Raw genomic sequence first — 19,528 nt, 5'->3', positions numbered from 1 at the left:
CCTGGACAGAAAAATGTATTTAAAAAAATAATAATAATGTATATAAGAGACGTTTCTCGTTCATAGACACTGAAATGAAACGATCATCTCTTGACATCAGAGTCTGCGCACTCAGAGGCTGGAAGCTGGCGTTAACACAAGAGCGTAAAGTCAGAGGGAATCTATTAAATAAAGAAATTAACTTCCGCTCTGGATTTTCAAAATCAATTAAAAAGCCGTAATAAACCCAATATCCCTAGGAAATACTGTTTAAATCATATTTAGGATTCAAATCCGTAAACTGACTCTCCTGACACTGACAAAAATGAAAACTCTACTTTTTACCATTATACTAATTAAAAAAAAAATAGTTAAAAAACAATAAATAAATAAGATTTGACCTGTATTACTGTCACGTCCAGTCAGTCAGCCAAGCAGAATAATAACACAATAATAATAATAATAATAATAACACACATTCCTGCATAAATTTTCTCAAGGAAAATTACTCCACTAATTATAGTATTAAAATGTATCAATTTAATTTAAAGAATCAGCTTTAATGGCCAAGTATGTACACATACAAGGAATTTGACTCCGGCAACTTTTCTCTCTAGTACAGAAGCAACTTAAATAAGTGAAATAAAATAGAATAAAATAAAATAAAATAAGATAAAAATAAAATAAATCTCAATCTGTACACATAATATGGGATAATATATAGTAGTATAGTGGTATAGTATACTACTATAGTATAGTAGTAGTTTAAATAAATAAAAATGTTCTTATTATTTGTTTAAACTGTAATAATTGTTTGTTAATGGATAATCGAGGGGGGGAAAAACAACAAAACAAAAATGTTATTAAATTATAAACATCTTGAACGCCTTCTTCTGGTGCTTTTATTTTGAAGGCGCGTCGGACTGGTTTCCGGCCTCGTCGAGTTGATCTTGTGTGTGTACACTGACGCCGCGCGGATAGGTTTCTGAAGAAAGATAACGGGTCCTGGCCGAGCCGAAACGAAAATTCGCTGCTCCTCGCGTTTGACTCTCACATGTCGACTGCATTTCGTGTGGCGTTTTTTTTTTTTACCGAGCGGCGGCGATCCGGGGGACCTCGCTGAGCCGTCCGTTGCTCGCTAAATGGGAGCTCGGTAGCCTAGCTAACTTGACGACGGCGACGATGATGATGATGATGCATCAGAGGAATTATCCCGGTGTCTTCGACTGAGATGGAGCCAGCGACGCTCAAGTGGAGTTGCCTGCTAGCTAGCTAGCTAGCGAGCTAACTAACGGTGCCCGCCGGGATTCACTGCGCCCGAGCAGACGGCGGATATCTAAATGGGTGCAGCGGCGGGTTTTATCTCCAAGGGTTTGCCGTAGCGTTATCAGACGTTTCCACCTCTGTCCCCGTATTTGATAGAGACCTTTGCCATGCCAACTAGCAGACGCTGCTAACTTAACGGCCACACGTGACACAATTTATATCTCGCTTGCCACAGTTAGCTACACCTCTGTCCGTCCTTGGATGCTTCAGTGACATTAATTGGGTGAGTAACACGAGCTAACAGACTTTCAACTAAAGGGTCTGGCTATGTTCTGGAGGAGGCTGTCTCTCCCTCTCTGTGTCTCTCTCGGACATTGCGCTTTGCTGCAGACACCCAAAACGTCCGAGTTAACCATTTAGTGGCGTCTCATATATATATATATATATATTATTTTTTTTACTAAGAGTGCTTAAGCTGTTTTAGCCCTCCTCTGCTGTGTTGTGTTGTGTCTGCGTGTTTCTCGCAGCCACGGGGTTGTCACGTCGGGTTTATTTTAACATATGCTCCCGTTATGCTAACTCACTCCACGGCTAGCTTAGCTAAGAAGTAGGTACACCCGATCGACTCGTCCTTTTATGGTGCTGCCTTTTGCGTGCATTACTGCCTCAGCTAGCTAGCTAGCTAGCAGAATAACAAGCAGACACATTCCCGAATAAATCTTCAGGAGGAATACTGAGACTTAAAAGCCTCCACTACGCCTGTGGTGCACAGACACACACACCGTGGAATAGCCTCACCCCTCAGCCGGTTAGCGGCACTCCTCCTCCTCCTTCTCCTCCTCCTCCTCCTCCTCCTCCTCTTCTGGGTTTCCTGTTTGTGTGTGTGTGTGTGTTGTAAACCAGAGTAATTTTTGCGGATTTGTACAGTTCAGGTTATGTAAGTTGCACATATGTTTCGTCAAGATGCTAACAGCTGCTGTTGTGTCCGTTGCAGACGGTGTGTATCAGGATGGCACAGCTCTTGGACGGGGCCGGCAAACTGGGCTGGGTTCTCCTCAAGGCTGTAGTCCGTTTCGTGTTTATGTTCCTCAACAACTGTGTAGCCATCCCGTCCTACTGCCTGTACCTGCTGCTCCTTCAGCCCCTGAGAATATGGGACAGCTCCGCTTTCTGGCACGTTGAAGGGGTCATGTTTAAATGGTTGCTGTCCATGGTGTCTTCGTGGGGCTGGGTTGCAGGCTACACAGGTAAGAAGACAGTTCCTCATTCATGTTGCCAATGCTTCTTGTGCTGCCTTTGCATGTGGGTACCATTGCTTTTTCTCGGACGAGGCCCGTTTGTGCACCGTGAATGAAACGAATGAATGCAAAATACATGTGCGCTGATGTTTTGAAAGTGTCTGTCCTGGAGATGTTTCCAAAACCCTAAAACTCTTCTCACAATCTAGACGGAAATCATTCAGTTTGCTGCACGATATGAAAGACTGTGGCTTTGAAACAAATATGGCAGCCTTTTGTTTAATTTATACATCTTAGATACAGAATTTGAACACACAACTAGGACTGTCAATCAGTTAAAAGTATTAGCCTGCGTTTAACTGTGAATTATTCATGCATTTGTTTATTTTTTTCTGTATTTTTCAAGTTTTTAAGACTCCCATAACTTGCACATGGCTGTTGCTGTTATGACAACAATGACAAATACTGATCAGAATAACCTCAAGGGTACTACATGCCCCAGAAATGCGCTTTGTGTACGTTGCAAACTATTTGGCATGGAGTACCTTTGGTTCGGGGGACAAGGGCTCCATCTATCAACAGTGTGCTTGGCCCCACAGCGGTATTTGAGAGTACGACGTACTCCGGTGGTAACTCATTTCGCATCGACAGTGAATGCAGATAACTTTGTTTCTTGTCTGGAGAACAATCTTGCGGTGCTTTGAAACTGAACACGCTGTTCAAAAGACCAGTTTGTTTATCAGTTTCTTCTCGAGGAGGTTTGTTTATGCTTACCGTCCACTATGTTACTGCTGCATCTCTTCCTGGTTTCCCTACCATGCCGCAGGCCGAGGGCCGTAATCACACAACTTGTGTGCGTTCGTTTTCCGCATCAAAACATTCGTGGCATTAAAAGGAATATGCTTTAACAAGTTGTTTTCGTGTTAAGTCTGACATCCCCTAATGCTTACATGTGAGACTCAAATGTAAATACATTAGAGGCACAAACTGTGGCTAGTATCTGCCCCGGTGATGACCACTAACCAGTGTGTGTGTGTGAACACGGACACCAGAGTGAGGTTTCCTACTGAATCGGAAATGAGTCTCTGACAGGGGCAGGACAGATGGTTGAATAAGAATAAGATGGTTTAGGGAAAAAATTAATAAAAAGCAAATCTTTGTTCTGAATTTTAAGTTGCACAGCTGCTCTTTGTTCCACTTTCTGTAGAGGGTTACCAAATGACCGCGAGTACTTGGTGCTGAAACGTTTATTTTATGAAAAACCTCCGTATTGAAATGAAAAACTTGTATCCTAACATGTTTGTATTTGTACTACCGGTGTGTCTGGACTAGAGGCTTTATTTGCAGGGCTAAACGATAAGTTGATTATTTGATAAGTGAGTTATTGTTTCAGCCATTTTTCATGGAAAAGAAATACCAGACATTTGCTGGTTTCTGCTGCTTTTCTCTTTCACATGTGACACAGAATGAATTCCCTGGGGGTTTTGGATTTTTGGCCTGAAAAAAAACCCAAAACAAATCATTTGGACATCCTGCATCAAGTAATACATTGGTTAAGTGAGAAAATAATTGACAGATGAATCAGTAATGAAGTTAATTGTTAGTGGTGTCCCTGTTTAAATCATTTACTACACAGGAAATGGCCCTAGAGTTACAACAGTACAGAGACGGCATAACAAACCTAGCTGCCCGACACGCATGATGGAAGAACAGCAGGATATCACAAGTGTTAGATGCTTCCTCTCAGCTGGCTGGTTGCATATCTTTAAGTGACTCAGGGCTACAGTGGTGTTTGGTTGCACAGAGCAAAATGCTTACAAATTGCTAAGTGGTGAACACGGGGAGCAACAAGACGCGCCGATTAATAATTCAAAGCTTCCAGCCTATAGAACACCTGGTCATGCTTTGAGCATTTATGCATTGCACACTTTGATTGACAGTGTCCAGAAGTGAGATTCCATGCAGTCGTATCATGTCAATTGTGACTATCCAATTCGACATAAACAGTCATTTGCAATAGCATATAGTACTTTTTATAATCGGTTTATAAAGGTGCACAAATTTGTAGGTTCAGTTTATTGGTTTAGTGGTCCAAATCTTGCTTTTTCACACTTTGCATTTGTAACACAGATTCGTTTGTATTACAGTGTGAATTAAAAAAATACATTTGAGATGTCCCATAAGTGCTCCTCACTTAAAAACAAATCAGATTTGAGTTGATCTGATAGGAGCATAGACAGTCATATCATAGGTTATTCGCCTGTTAAGGAGCAGTAAGGTATTAGACCACAGTTCAGATTCAAGATGAATGGCGTGCTCAATTCCTTTTGAGTTTGATTTGGGTGCTCTTCGGTCCAAGGTAGAACATCTAAGAGGCAGCGTAGAGAAGGAATTCTCTGAAGCCGAGGCACTCCTTAATTAAAATGTCTTTATTACAAAAATGACATGTCCTAACTGGACAACTTTAAAATGCCCACGCGTAGCGGCATGGGGCCTTCTTCAGGGCATAGTGAAGCAGATAGAAGACTGATCTTATAAGGGCAAAGACACACAGGTAGAAGCGGACACACAGGTGCTGACAATCAGTGTTGAAGGTCTGCAGGTAATTTCTAGGACGCACCTCTCACACGGTTCTCAGCATTAAAGCTGTTGGTCACAATAATAAACAGAAACACAGGCAACAGATAGCATGCATATACATTGATGCATATATCGCTAGGACACGCCTCTCACATGGTTCTCAGCACTAAAGCTGTTAATCACAATATTAGACCACAGTATCATGCTGAATGTCCGTTCAGTGCGGTTAAATTCATGTGACTTGCAGTTAAAGACAGAAGTTTACATACACCTTAACCCAATACATGTAAACCCAGTGAACCTTAATTCAGGTAAATGTTCCCTGTCAGCTAGGATCATGACTTTATTTTAAAAATGTGAAATGTCTGAACTATTGTAGAGAGAAATATTAATTTACTCTTCGTCGCCAGTGGTTCAGACACTTACCTGTAGCTTCCTACCCTGACTTTGTTTGGCCTCAAGCCATTTGGCCACGACTGTAGAAGCATTCTTGGGGTTATTATCAATTTGGAAGACCCATTTGCGACCGAGCTTTAACATCGTGGCATGTCTAACGTGTCTTGTGATGTTAAAACAGTCTTCCTTGTTCATGATTCCACCTATTTACTGAAATTCCCCAGTCCCCTTTGCAGCAAAGCAGCATCGCCAACAACATGATGCTGCCACCCCCGTGCTTCACAGTTGGGATGTTGTCCTTTGGCTTGTTGAAAAAAAAAAATGTCATTTTATAATGAGATGCACATGAGCATACGTGTTGAGCCCAGCATTGGTGCGCTGTACCTCTTCCACTAAAAGAGTGCCAGATGTTAAATCTTGTGTAGTTTGATAGCTCAGACAGGTAACTTGTTGGACACATCCTGGCAACATCATGAAAAATAGAGATCTTAGCAGTAAATACTGGATGTCTAATTATTGCGCTAGGATAAACCTGGTTTAATAGAGTGGGGGAGTGTGGCAGTGTGAGCGTTAGTGCTGTGACCTGTGCTCAAGGGCGCTAGTAAAAGAATGGGTCAATTTACCCTGTTACCTCTATCACAATGCAGACCCGTGTGTGCACCAGTTCCTTGTGTGCTCTGTGTGAAGGACCTTTCAGCGTGGTCAACACCTAGACGACACAGAATCTAAATTATCCAGTTTTCACCCCCAAGGTCACACCTTTATTGGGATTCTTAAAAAAAACATTTTTCTCTGCAGTTCTTCAAGTAGCAGCTGCAATTTTATTTTTTTATCTCATCTGAGCATTTGTTTTCAATCAGGTCCTCGTCACGCATAGATTTCCTTTCCTTTTCTTGTAGAGAGAGAGAAACTTTCTTGATCATATCCCCAAAGTCGAGTCTCGTTGTAGATATCGGCAATGTTTGTGGACTTTCCAAGTTTGGCAAAACTTCCCTGCGATTAGTTACCCTTGAAATTAAGTAGCAGATAATGATTAGGTGAAACAAGGACATGTAATATTAAACTAAATATATTAAGCTTTTTGGCTGTTATTTGCTCAAAAACAATCCTGGCTATTTTTTTTGTTTGTTTGTCTGTTTTCACATTAATTGATAAAATGTTCAGCTCAAAATTCTTTTAATACTAACCGACTACTCCATAATCTTTGTATGTTTTATCTATAAAATACACCTAAATGCAATTTAAATGGATGGATTATAAAAAATAACTTCAGTACAAGTGTCAGGAATGAGGAGATTGTCTATAGAGACCAGAACAGTTTTCTGTATCAGGCCGTGAACATTTATTTATTTATACTGTGAAGTTGTATATTTTAACATGGAGGCGAATGGGTTCATGTTTGTAACCAGCCTCAAGTGGTCATTCCAAGAACTGCAGCTTTTAGCGCTTCCTCCTTGGCTTTTATGTTTTAGACGCCGAGGTTACCACCGTTTTATTGCGGAGGCTCTGTTCAGGCTTCTCGATGTGTGTCAGGAAACACTCACTCACAGCTTGATACGCCGCAGTCTGGAAGCCGAGCTTTAACTGTCAGACATGAATGATATTGCATCACCCCCCACCGGAGGAGCAGAACAGCGGTGCTTTGTAGACATCATAGATCATTTTATCCGTACCAAACACTGCCATGATATTCTTTGTCGCTGGGACGGCTTCTGCAGAATGTCACGCGAATTCTGGAGATCTTCTTCTCGAGCTTTACACAGCGGCGGCTCGGTTTCAGTCATTAAGTGAAGGGTGAATGTTAGAGTAGCTGTTTTAGTGTGGGGGTAAATGCACTCTCTTGGTGTCTGGTGTTTATCAGTAAATGTTTCCTGAACTTGAAACTTAAACATCCTGTATTTTGTCCCACTTGAAGAAATAGTTTTCACTGCCCCAAAGAGACAAGCCTGCTTCTTGTGGCTGCTGATTATCATAAAAGGACAGGCTACAATATTTAATTAAAGTAAAGGTTTCTACCTATCTACCTTTAAGGTTCCAAGAAGTCTTCTGTGTGACGATGGACCTTTTACGCGTGAAGAGCAGGCTAACCCTAGCCAAGCTAGCCCGCGAGATTAATGGCTTCACTTAGCGGTGCCGCATTAACCAGTTCCCAAGCACTCGTGTTTTATTTCATTATCCAAGCGAACAGCGTTGTAACGTCGGCTAACTGATACTCGCATGTGATTATTGGAGCTACATTTCATCTGCAGAAGAGAAGCTTTGTGTTTATCTGATCCTTCTTTCATTTCCCAGCACACTTTGACTCAAATGCGGCTCTCAAGCATTTTTTTTATTTGCGTGTAGCTTCGACTTGTGTCAGCAGAAGTGCAACACGGATTCACTGTGTCGTTGGTGCAACGTAAAAAGGCAATTATAATTCATTAATCCACTCTGCGGGATTTGTCTCGATTACGTGAAATCTATATTGCTAATATTTACACAAGAAATCCGCCAGAGCGTAAGCATTTTACAGGGTGTTTCGTGGAGTTACTGTTGTTTGTATTGTCTATTCAGCCTGACCCATTTTCCCCTGTCAAAAGCATTGCAACTCTATTTGGTCTGATGAGACTGTCGCACACACACATACACACAACAGTGGGCACTAACAGGTGCTCTAAAGCCAGGAGGATTAAGTTTTCATTGCATGTTGCATGAGTGGGTGGTCTGTCCGTCCTGTGAGGAGATCAAAGAACGGTGGTCACTGAACACGCGGACGCTGTCCACTTGCTTCCCGGTGATGAGTGTCATTTCCCAGCCTCATGATCGCATTGGGAAAGTTTGTTTACGTGAAACACACAGTAACGTGGTTATGCACGAATATAATTCCATCCAGACGTCTAATCTGTCTACAGTCTGCGCTGGAACGCCTTTGCATTTGTCTGCCTTCGTTTCCTCCAAGTTTGCTTTCTGCTTCATACTGACTTATTGACTTGCGGTTAATTGATGATCAGTTGTTTAAACTGACATTGAAGCAAAACTGTCCAAAATTTAATCATTCCTGACTCCCACGTGAGGCGGTTTTGTGTTTTTTCCACATCCTAAAGTATAAAACATCAAACATTTTTGGGTTGACGACCGTTGTTCAGATTTACTGTTGCATTACGTACGATCTCGCCGTCTGTGTGTGTGTGTGGTTATCGTGTATTGTTTGATTGCATTTCCTCGTTGTTTAGATGATAGATCAGCAATGAAAACACTGAACTGAGGGTGGTCTATTTGGTTTTTGGATACTTGGACACATCCCTTTTTAGGAGATGGTCTATTGTAGATTTGATATCGTCCTCCTTATAATAAAAGTCAAGTATTTGTTTTTTTTAAATCATTTGATCAACAGAAACACAATTCACCTTTGGCTAAGCCACACCCTAGAATGTAGATTGACCAATCACAGCCAAGAGAGCTCCCACAGGGGTCCGACACTTTTCCCCACAGCGCTCCATTGACTTTAACGCAGGCGTCTCATATTTTGGGTCTCGGCAGGCTATAGCTACTGTCGGTATATATCCAGCATCCAGGGTATGGATAAGCCCAATGATGTGCGCGCAAAACCCTGTGGAGCTAACCAAAACATCACCGTTACAGCTTAAGTTGCATAGTTGTTGATACGCTAGCACACGCTGAAGAAATACAACGTTATACGTGCGTAACGTTAGTCCGTTTGCTTCGTGATAACGATTATAGAAGTGAATAGAGACGTACCCAGCTTTGCATGAACAGTGTTGCTCCTTGATATTGTCAGTCCCAGCCTCCGTCTCGATTAATAGGATATGCGGTGGTTCATTTTTTGACTGTGACCGGTATGCTTTTGCCTCTATTTGGATGCCTTGTTGTTCGTTGCGTTACACTTGTATGTCCTGAATATAGCCTTCGAACGCATATTGCAGCCCCTTTTGCCTACTTCTATCGGACACTTTATTTGCTGCTTTATAAAAGTTTGACAAAAGTTCAGCAGGAAGAGCTGTCACAGCATAAGCCATGTTGATACCAGAGCCTTATAGATAACCAGAAAACCACAGCCCAGAAGAGAATGTCGGACGTAGCAACAGTAACTAAGGGGGGCGGGGCTTAGCCAAAGGCGAATTGGTAACGGTCATTTCAAAGCTAAAATTCAGTTTCTGGCTTTTGAAATTTGAATATGTTGAGTTTTCCGCAATAGTAGAAAATATTTGGGCATTGTGGTTGTTTAAAATTCAACCTGCCCTCCAGGTAATTTATTAATTTTCTGAAGGTTTGAAGCAGTTACGAGAGAAAATAATACGATTTTTTTTTAAGAAACCTGTTTGAGGTGCTGTTGCGCCTCCTTTTAAGCCAAGACTATACATTTCCATGTATGGAAGACTGGGTGAACAGTAGTTTACGAAGGGCTGCAGTGAATCCACGTCTCACTTTGAAGCTGTAACAAGAAACTGCTTTTCATTTGATAAGGCCTCCGTACACCCACAGAAGTGTTACCACCAGTTACTTGGCTGATTAGACTTGTTCTCTGGACTGTGTGGGCGTTCACAGATCATCTTTGATTGGCATTTCCCTGACTGTTCTGAATTATCTTTGTTGCACCTGTTGGGGTGAGACCATTTGCAGCTCTTGATTCCTTTCAGCGCACCATCGACCGTAGCCTAGCGCCGTCTCCGTTCGGATTATTGTCCCTGCTTGACGTAAACGTGGTATTTTCAGTCATTATTCTGCTTGCTATTTGCGACGGTGTAGTGAAAGAAAAAGAAATGAAGGCCCAAAAGCAATTCAAGAAGATGGAACCGCGTGTCTTGTGATAGGATCGCCTTTAAAAAGCTGCTCTAAAAGCAATAGCTGTGTGCACTTTTCAAAGCTTTTACTGAGGGTAAGGACACTTTTAGTGACTTGCCAACAGAATTTGGTAAAAGTTTAATGTGCACAGTGCATGAAAACATACTGTAGGTTGAGACAGACCTGCAGTCATGTCTTATAGCACAAAGTGAAGGAGTGAAACATGCAGGAATAATGGCCCCGCAGCTCAGGTTCAGTTAAGAGGGCGATAGCATGAATGGGAATTAACATCCCTTTTGTTCTGAGTCCCTGAAACATGTTTGCATAAGCGGAGGCTGATGTTTAATTCCCTGGTGTGCTAAAGGACTGTGGGGTATTGATGTGGATGAACAGCACATTATGTGGTAAATCCATATTTTAATGTTGATGTGTTGTGATGTAATTGATACAACAAAAGTGCTAGAACAAATGGATGAGGTCAAATTGGCTTTTAGCTTTCAGTGGGGGTAAGAAATTAAAGGCGATTCAGGCTACATGGAGACATGGATAACAAGATTTAACCTCGTAGTGTCTTTGTGAATGTGGCCCGTCAGGTCTTCACAAAAAAGTGTTTTACATATCTGGTAAACATTTAACAGAATATCTTGTCCCTGAGAGACACTTTAAAATTATTTTATCACTCAATCTTCAAGTCATTGTTTACAAATTGATTCATATTATGACGACGTCAATGATGTTTTTACTTTAGGCGTTTTCATAAACCACCACCACCGACAGCGTGTTGATTATTTCACTTATCCAGTAAAGCTTCCACATCGATGAAATAAATTGGTTTAAGTTTTGTACGGACATTAATTACACCCATCCTGCTGTCTTTGGGGATTTCACCTCACCTTTTACCTCACACAAGTAGATTTTTGCTGAATTTTCTCAAATTATTGGATGGATTACAACTCCAGATTAATGTTCAGTCCTGACATTTCACTGTTAGCACAGTCGACGACTCTTACACACATTATTTTTAAAGAACTGTGGCCAAGTATGTGAAGAGTAACGTGTTGAATGAAAACTAAACCCTGTAACGGTCGTACTCTTAGGCATTTCTCTAGTGCTGGTATACACTGATCAGGCATAACATTATGACCACCTTCCCAATATTGTGTAGGTCTTCCTTGTGCCTCCAATACAGTTGTGACTCATCCGAGAATGGACATTGGGCTAATGTCCTGTGGTGTCTGATCCCTTGATCAGTTTGTGATCTAGTGAATTCGGAGGCCAGGTCAACACCTTGTGCTGTTCTTCATGTTTTTTATAGTTGTTCCTAAACAGTTTTTGTGTGTGTGCCTGTGTCAGGCTGCATCCTGCTGGAGGTGGCTGCTGCCATCAAGGAGTGTCATTGCTTTGGGGTGGGGGTGCCTGGTCTGGTCTAGGTGGGTGGTACATCCAAAGGTTTCCCAGCAGAACATTGTATTGTCACAAGATGGTCAATGTTGTTTACTTTTCCTGTCAGTGGTTTAATGTTGTGGCTGATTGGTGTACGTTATTATCAGACAATGAAAAATGGATTAGTTCTCTACTCTAAAGAAATCTATAGATTAATAGATTGAAATATTATTGTTTGCGGCAACCCTGGTTACTTTAGTGCGGATTATACAAATTATAGCTGCTAACATTTACAAAGTTCATAAATATGTAAGTAGAAACCAAAAATAATTTCACTATTTGGTTGCTGGCAGGAATTGATTTACCTTTGTGAGACTTGTCGCTCTTCACCGAGGTGATACCGTAGACAAAAAGCTTGACCATGAATGAAACATTTCCCCTCTATGAGCCTCTGTCCTCTTTGGCCACACTCAGGTGGGCAGCCACCTTTTGTGGCAGAGATGTTGTGATGCCTTGCCAACTGTCCTTTAGAGGGAAGGAGGGACAGGGATGGGCGGCAAGGTCAGCGGTACACCGTTTAGCTGACCACGGATACCGGATTAGACACTGTGCCTGCAGCGTGGCTGTCATCCTGCCGCGCTAACTGTGTCATCTCTCAAAGACAATTTCCCTAATGTATTCTATCTGACAGATGACCCATCTCTGTGATATCATTTATGCTCTTGTCCCCCAACAATGGGGACTACATCGAGCACGAAGGCATGCTCCTTATGAAATGACATTGCCTTGAGGGTGCGTACACCCCGCACACGCCTGTCCGAGTGTCATTTTTCTCAAAGTATGCTCTCGATTCCTGCTCCCGTGAGGATTGGTCCTATTCGTCACAGGACAGGAGGTGAAACAAAGGCCTAAATTGAACATGCCAGTAACATGTCCTCTTCCATTTTTTTATTGTCTGATGTTGGAAGATTCAGAAACACTCTTTGCCGTCAGGCTGTCCTAAAGATGGATAATGAGCAACGATTGAGGTGTAGTTGCGTATATGTACCGAAGATTAATGAGTTCAAAAGTCTAAGTAGCTGTCTGAAAGGTTACTATAATATAATGCAATAAAAAATAATAACAGCGCCTTGCATTAAGCATTTACAGCTGCCGTCTCTGCTTGTGGCCACCGAGTGTGGCTTCCAATATCTGGTAATGATCTGCTGGATGAGTAAGTTGTGCATTACCAACCATTACATGACTAAATCTCATTGTGAACAAGTTGAATAGCCAGTGTGGAGTACAGTGGGTTGAATTTCAAGGTGGAATGACACCGTCCTACAACCTTTACCATAAATGATTCCAGTCAGGGAAACAGTTTAGCCCTTTACCATGACTCACGCAGAAATGGTTCAAGCTGATGGGTTGCTTGAATGCCTTTCTCCTCGGGGTCATGACAGCCGATCTTACACCTCAGTGGAGTAAAGGGTGAAGTAACAATTACTTCACCTATAAAAGACCTGCTTTTCTTTATACTTGACTGGTATAAAAAAAAAATGAGACGGTGAACGTATTTAAGTTAGTTTATTTCAGAAACTATTTTATTTGTTTGAGTAAATTGAACCTGAGATTGTGGGTTTCAGATAACTTGGCGAGAAGACATGTTTTCAGTTCCTCTTGATATTTTTGTTTGAGTGGAGCAATCGGTGTTGACTTATGTGACTACGCACATCAGAGTTGGTGAAACTGAACTACTGTCACAGTATTTCTTTAAAGGAACCGTATGTAAGAAATGTATTTCAATTAATCATAAAATGGCCCTGATATGTCACTAGACATGAAGAAATCATGTTCATTTCAAATACTTATATCACTGACAACAGTGGTCCGGCCAGGATATTGTCATTTAAAAGTGAGAGTTGCAGCCCTCAACTGATGTTGATGTTGTCATGTTGTGTTTTGGTCTGAGGCGCCACCCTCCACCTATCTACTAATCACGAAGTCAGTAGAGTTTCGTCTTCCGGGTTGCCAGCTCTGCTCTAGTTACCACAGCTGCAGCTACGAACGTGTCGGATAAAACATGTATAACGTTACTAAAAGACCTCGTTATGAATCCGAACTACGTCGTGACAAAGTCCGGAATGGCATGGAATTGACCCTCGACTTTTGGATGCTATATTCTACCACGTTTGTTGGTATAGGCTAAAAGCCCCGTGCTTCCGTACATATAGACAGTGGATTTTCCATGGTCGCCCGTGCTAAATGCGTTCATAAAAAGCGCTATCGCACCACTAGCAGAGTATGAAAACAATCTATGTTCCGAATGAAATGTGGTATTACAGTACATCTTTACGAAATATTTGGCTAATCGCCATTAGTAAATTTTTGCGATACATAATTACTCTCTCATGAAGCATAAACTTTATTAACAGAAAAAAAAACTTACTGTGTAGGACTCGTCACTTGCCATTGGAAGCTCCTTGTAGCAGCCTACGTTCCTGCTGGATCCTGCAGCTTAGCTGGCAACCTCGAGTCAGGGGGGAGAGGGAGGGGATACACCGTTATACAGTATTTTGAAAGTGATTGCAGTACCAGTTTTGGCCACAATCCTACATACGGTTCCTTTAACCCTTCTGATTAGGGATTTCAAACAAAATGACCTGATGAGGTGTACGTGTTAAAATGCTTCAAGACGTCAATCAGAATTAAGCATATGCACAGTGGTTCTGCAGCTGCTGAGCATCAAATCTACAAAAAAAATATAACCAAAAAAAAAAGTTTTTCCACAGCATTGTTGAATTAATTCAGTCGAAAAAGATGACCAAGGTGGGGCAACATTTTTACGTTGCTGTCCACATTGATTCTGGCTTCGTTCCATCTGTTCCATCTGGTGTTTGAACAACTCGTTGTTTTGCTGCCTCCATGTTTATGTTCCGTTTAGAAACTCGCCACGTTACATAGTGTTTACAGTACGCGGGGGCAAACATGCGCAGGAGGAATGTATTTATTCCAACCAGAGAGAAACAATCGGCGCAAGCCTTAACATGACATTATTAAGCGCTAATATTTCCACCTTTGAAAGGGGATTTAAACCAACCCTCTCTAGCTGGTTTGACGATACCAGTCTGGATTGGGTCCGACTGAGCTGGCTACTTAATAAGGCATTGTCATTTAGATTGAGAGAGCTGACATGCCACTGATGTCTAAATATGATTAGAAAGGAAACATCTTTCATTATTGTATCTCTTATAATTACTTTTTAGTAGTTTAGGGGAAATAGAGTGAATCAGCTCAGTCAATGATGTGATGAGTAACAGTTGTGTGACTCTAGGGCCGTAATTGACCATAATAGATAATTTGGTGTACGTTCTTCACACACTCTTACACGTTCTGCCTTCCTGTGTTTGAGTGTTTTCTGCTTTAATTTTGTGAGGTTGGAGGTTTTTGTGTGAGAGGGGAAGTTGTCCGCGTCTGCTTTATAGCAATTTCTACTGCTGTCATATTGCAGTGACACTTTCACTCGTTGATCCGTTTTTTATTGTTCGCTTTGTTTTGAAGCCGAGTGCTTCAATCCATTTTCAAGTCCGACGTGTTCTGTTTAGCCTCATGATTGAGACGTTTGGCTCTTTGGACGACCTCAAAACTAAACATGCACTTCACTTAACGCTGGTGTCGACAACTCTGCCAGAGCCGCCTGTTCTTAGGGGAAGAAAATGAGTGTAAGAGTTTGCCGTTTTGGTTAGCCGACTTCCTTCACTTTCTGGCGTGGCTTTTTTTTTTACTGACCCTTAAGAGAGTGTGTGTGTGTGACCTTCACGCATCTGTGTGTAAAGACAGTGCTGTGGTATAGGGAGAGGAAGATGGTTTTCATTGTCTGCTATGTTTCATTTTTCTTCTACTAGCAATTATCTCTACATAAAAGCCTGACATTTATCTACTCTTATCACAACGTGACGCAATTTAATGGAAAACATCCATCAAATAACAAAAACAGGCAAGATGTGAAAGATATACCGCTTAGAGCTTTTTAAAAGTCACATTTGGTATTGTAAGTTTCATTCTTCATGGAATAAAATCCGTAAGACTGCTTGTGTGATGTTCTGTCATGCACCAAATATGTCTGCTACGTGTTGAACTCCATTTCTGTCATGTTCTTGCTTTATGAAAATGTTATTCTATGGGTGCACAAAAACAGTTCTGATCAACCTTTATCTGCCGGCAAAACCTTATGCTAACTTCCCTCTAGAGGGAAAGTGCGCACTCACTCTGCACCCTAAGGCCTGACTGATGCAACATTTGCATTACACAGAACTGGAACTGGACAGACACGCCCTAAACTGTTGGGATCACCAGTTTAAAAAAGAAAAAAAAAAAAGCAACAACAAAAGCTGAATGTTTTCGGCTACTTGGTTCCCTGTTAATATGCAAAGCTGCTGAAGTGTGTTTAATTTGCAAAGGAAGCTCACAACACGCTCTCCTTGAGGGCCATTGTTGTCACTCCTCATCTCACGTGAGCCGTTTTTCCTCCTTTGTTGCAGCTCCCATGTGTGTCCCGTCAACAATTGGATACAGGTGAATGGGGGGGGGGGGGGGGGGGGGTGAAGTAGCCTGTATTCTTGAATGGAGGCCCGATGGTGTAAATCAGGGAAAGAAAGCATGGGGGATCCACTCCTGCAGGAAGTGAAAGACACGGGTCATTGTTGGTTTGAAACCATTCGTCAAGTAGAAACAGTGTTGCTTACAAACAGTAGCAAGGGTCTGTTAATTTACCACGTGGTAAAGGCCTACTACTAATCATGCTGCTTATAAATATAAAAAGACTGTATAGCTCTTTCTCGGAGATGATTCAGTGTCTTATCTTGAATGAGTAGCAAACAGTAATGTAATGTTTAGGCCTGTTGTAAACTGTTTATTTAAACAATGAATCTGTCGGTTATTTTCTGAGTAGTATTAATCCTTTGATTAACCACTAAATAGTAAACGGAATTAAACCTATTAAACTTTAACATGATAGCTATGTATGAAGAGCTAATTTCAAACTTTAACTTTTTGTTAGAGATGCTCCGATCAGCATTTTTGGGGCCGATCACCGATTACCGATCACCAAGATCATGATCTGCCGATTGCCGATCACTGCCGATCATAGAATGGCAGGGGAATGGGATTCTTTTATCTATAATCTAGCAGAGTTTGCAGCATTTGTAGAAATGAAACTAACTATGAACTACATGTATTGGAAAAAAAAACTCTACAACGTTTGACCTTTATCCTCTACAACGGATAGAGGTTGTTCGTCGAGGCAAATGAATTCCATGATTCTGAACGTGATGTCTTTCCACCTCTTACTATCCCTGCTGTGTGGTTCACGTCGTTTAAATGTATCACTCACAGTCGGCTGATTGAGGGATGAGGATGTTGTTGGCTTCGGCTGGTTTAGTTTCTCATACTCGGCATATTCAGTTGTATGATGGCGTGTTCTAAGATGCCTAATCATATTAGTGGTGTTAAAATGCCGTGGCTCGCTTCCACCTCGAGGGATTTCAGCAAGACAAACATTACAAATGGCTAATTTTACGTCTTTATCGGACACTTTGAAAAACGTCCAGACGGGAGAACTCATGTTGCCACTGGCAAGCTCTGCTGTTGTGTGCCTGTGCGCCGTGCATGCAGGTGTGAAAGAGTTGCGTGAGTTTTACATCACGTGATCGGCTTTTTTGATCGCCGCTTTTGGGGTTCGCCGATCAAGCTATTTTTTAGCCAATATCGGCTGATCATGATCGGTGGCCGATCGATCGGAGCATCACTACTTTTTGTTAATGATACTATTCTACAAGAGTTTGGATTTATTCGCTGTTGGTGTAATTAGGAAAGGTAGTGTTTTAACTTCAGTGATTTGTAGTGATATTAATTGGAGATACAGGTGTATTATTTATCTGTAAAAGGTTGCGAACACCCACTTAGAGCGCAACGTAATTGGAAACCGCCATTGTTTATTTTTATCGTTGTATACGCGCAGAAACAAACAACGTGTAGCTAACAACTTTTAAATACACTGGAAAGCAGCTGTGCCATACTAGCCATTAACATCTGCTTTAGAGTTGAGTTGAGTTCACCACCAACTAACAAACAAAACTCACTCTAATAGTTAAAATACCGGCTCTGCTTGTGTCTTGTTTTTGGCTGGTTGAAAAGCTGATGCATCCTCTCTGTGCTATGACAGTGGGCTGTTTAATTTTTAGTGAGTGTGCAACCTAAACTGGACTGTGGTATTAGAGTTTGGCATTCCTGACATCTAGAGGGTATAAGCTTTCAGATAGTTTAGTTTTTTTTTTTTTTAATTCATCATAGTTTTGTGAATGATGAATGAAAAAGGAAAGTCGTTTCCTTATTTTTCGTATTTCGAGTAGGTCTTAAATTTAACCCATAAAGGTCTGAAAAAGGTCTTTAAAGAGTCTTAAATTTCACTTGCTCAAACCTGCAGAAACCCTGCAGTCACATCGCTTGGACGGGCTTTATCCGGACAGAAGAGTAACAGCAGCATTGTCGTATACGCCATGCCGAGCGCCAGTAAATTTTTATTTGTTCCCAACAAAATGGCACTGATTAGTTGGAGGACGGTTCAGTTGCATGCAGTGGTACTTTTTCCTCTGTATCAGTTGAAACGCGCCCTGTAAAAAAAAAAATTTTCACCAGACCTGTCCTTGGTGTGAGAATGTGACCACAAAGCACACTGATGAAATCCGATATGTGTGACTAGTGAGCAAAGCACAGGAGCAGGCACACAAACATTTACCTGGAAAGTTTGTTTCTATCGCAGCTGATTGATTGATGCTGATTTAAGAAAAGGTTAGGTGTGAATTCGATCTGTATTATTTGCATGAGATATGTAAAAATGTCTGTAGGTGCTCAGTTAAAGCTGTCAGTTCAATCCTTAAAAGGGCCAGGATTCCTGCTTTATGCCAAGTACATTATATCTTAAGTTTTGATTGATGTGACTGAGCAATGAGTGGTTTATCATTGAATCCAAACTCTCTGTCGGTGACATTTGCATGAAGCAGGCTACAAAGTCATAAACCAGAAAAGTCACATCTCGGCATCATTTTGTCGGATCATGATCAAAACTATTCTGTGGGTAGATGAGACCTTGCTGTACCTCTGTGACATGAACTTGATGTGTCTTTACCTGGCCTAAAGAACTGCAGCTATATTTTAGTTTTCATTAATTTATATAATTCCAACGAGAAGAGAGGCGTTATTTATAGGCATGCAAATGAGCATCAACTCCCGTCGTAACAGGATGTTGACGGCACATAGTGCTTATCCAAATGAAGAATGTCAGTCAGGGAGCTCCCCCAGCAACACGTCTACTAATAATGCTGTGTGCTGCTGACACAGAGCCTGATGATTACGTTTTTAAACTGAGGATATTCAGACTGTGATGTTTTGAGGACCTGCTGAATTATTACCTGAAAAATAATCTCACATTAAGAAAAGAAATGGGTCCACAAATGCGACTAATGCTAAGTAGACATCATTACGCTAATACATAGCCATGCAGTCTTGTGTACACTGATCAGGCGTAACATTATGACCACCTTCCTTTTCACTTTTGACTCATCAGAGAACGGTTATGAGCCTTCTGAGGGTGTCCTGTGGTGTCTGGCGACACAATGTTGTTATTGGGGGTCCTTTGTGTCCTATGGGTTGAGGGGAGGGGCCTCTGCGGATCACGCTTGTTCCAGTGCGTCCCACAGATACTGGATCAGTTTGGGATCTAGTGAATTTGGAGGCCAGGTCAACACCTTGTGCTGTTGCTATGGGGTTGTGGTGCCTGGTCTAGTCTAGGTGGGTGCAACCAGCATCCACACAAATCAAAGGTCCTAAAGTTTCCCAGCAGAACATTGAATTGTCACAAGATGTTC

General features: G+C 41.6%; 1 protein-coding gene across 4 annotated transcripts in view; it reads left to right on the top strand.

The window, feature by feature from the left end:
• Positions 1-544: 544 nt before the first annotated feature.
• lpgat1 (lysophosphatidylglycerol acyltransferase 1) overlaps positions 545-19,528 on the top strand; it is a 52,644-nt gene continuing 33,660 nt past the window's right edge. For 3 of the 4 annotated variants that reach the window (XM_084560667.1, XM_084560668.1, XM_084560670.1), the window contains exons 1-2: positions 545-1,528; positions 2,240-2,492. In XM_084560667.1, the coding sequence (XP_084416793.1) occupies positions 2,255-2,492 (238 nt within the window). In that variant the 5' untranslated portion in view covers positions 545-1,528; positions 2,240-2,254. The remainder of the gene's footprint in view (positions 1,529-2,239; positions 2,493-19,528) is intronic. The other variant, XM_084560669.1, reaches the window with a different exon arrangement.

The sequence above is a fragment of the Chelon labrosus genome, assembly GCF_963514085.1.
Source record: "Chelon labrosus genome assembly, chromosome: 14".
In the NCBI taxonomy this organism is placed as follows: domain Eukaryota; kingdom Metazoa; phylum Chordata; class Actinopteri; order Mugiliformes; family Mugilidae; genus Chelon; species Chelon labrosus.
This window is presented reverse-complemented; position numbering and strand designations above follow the sequence as displayed.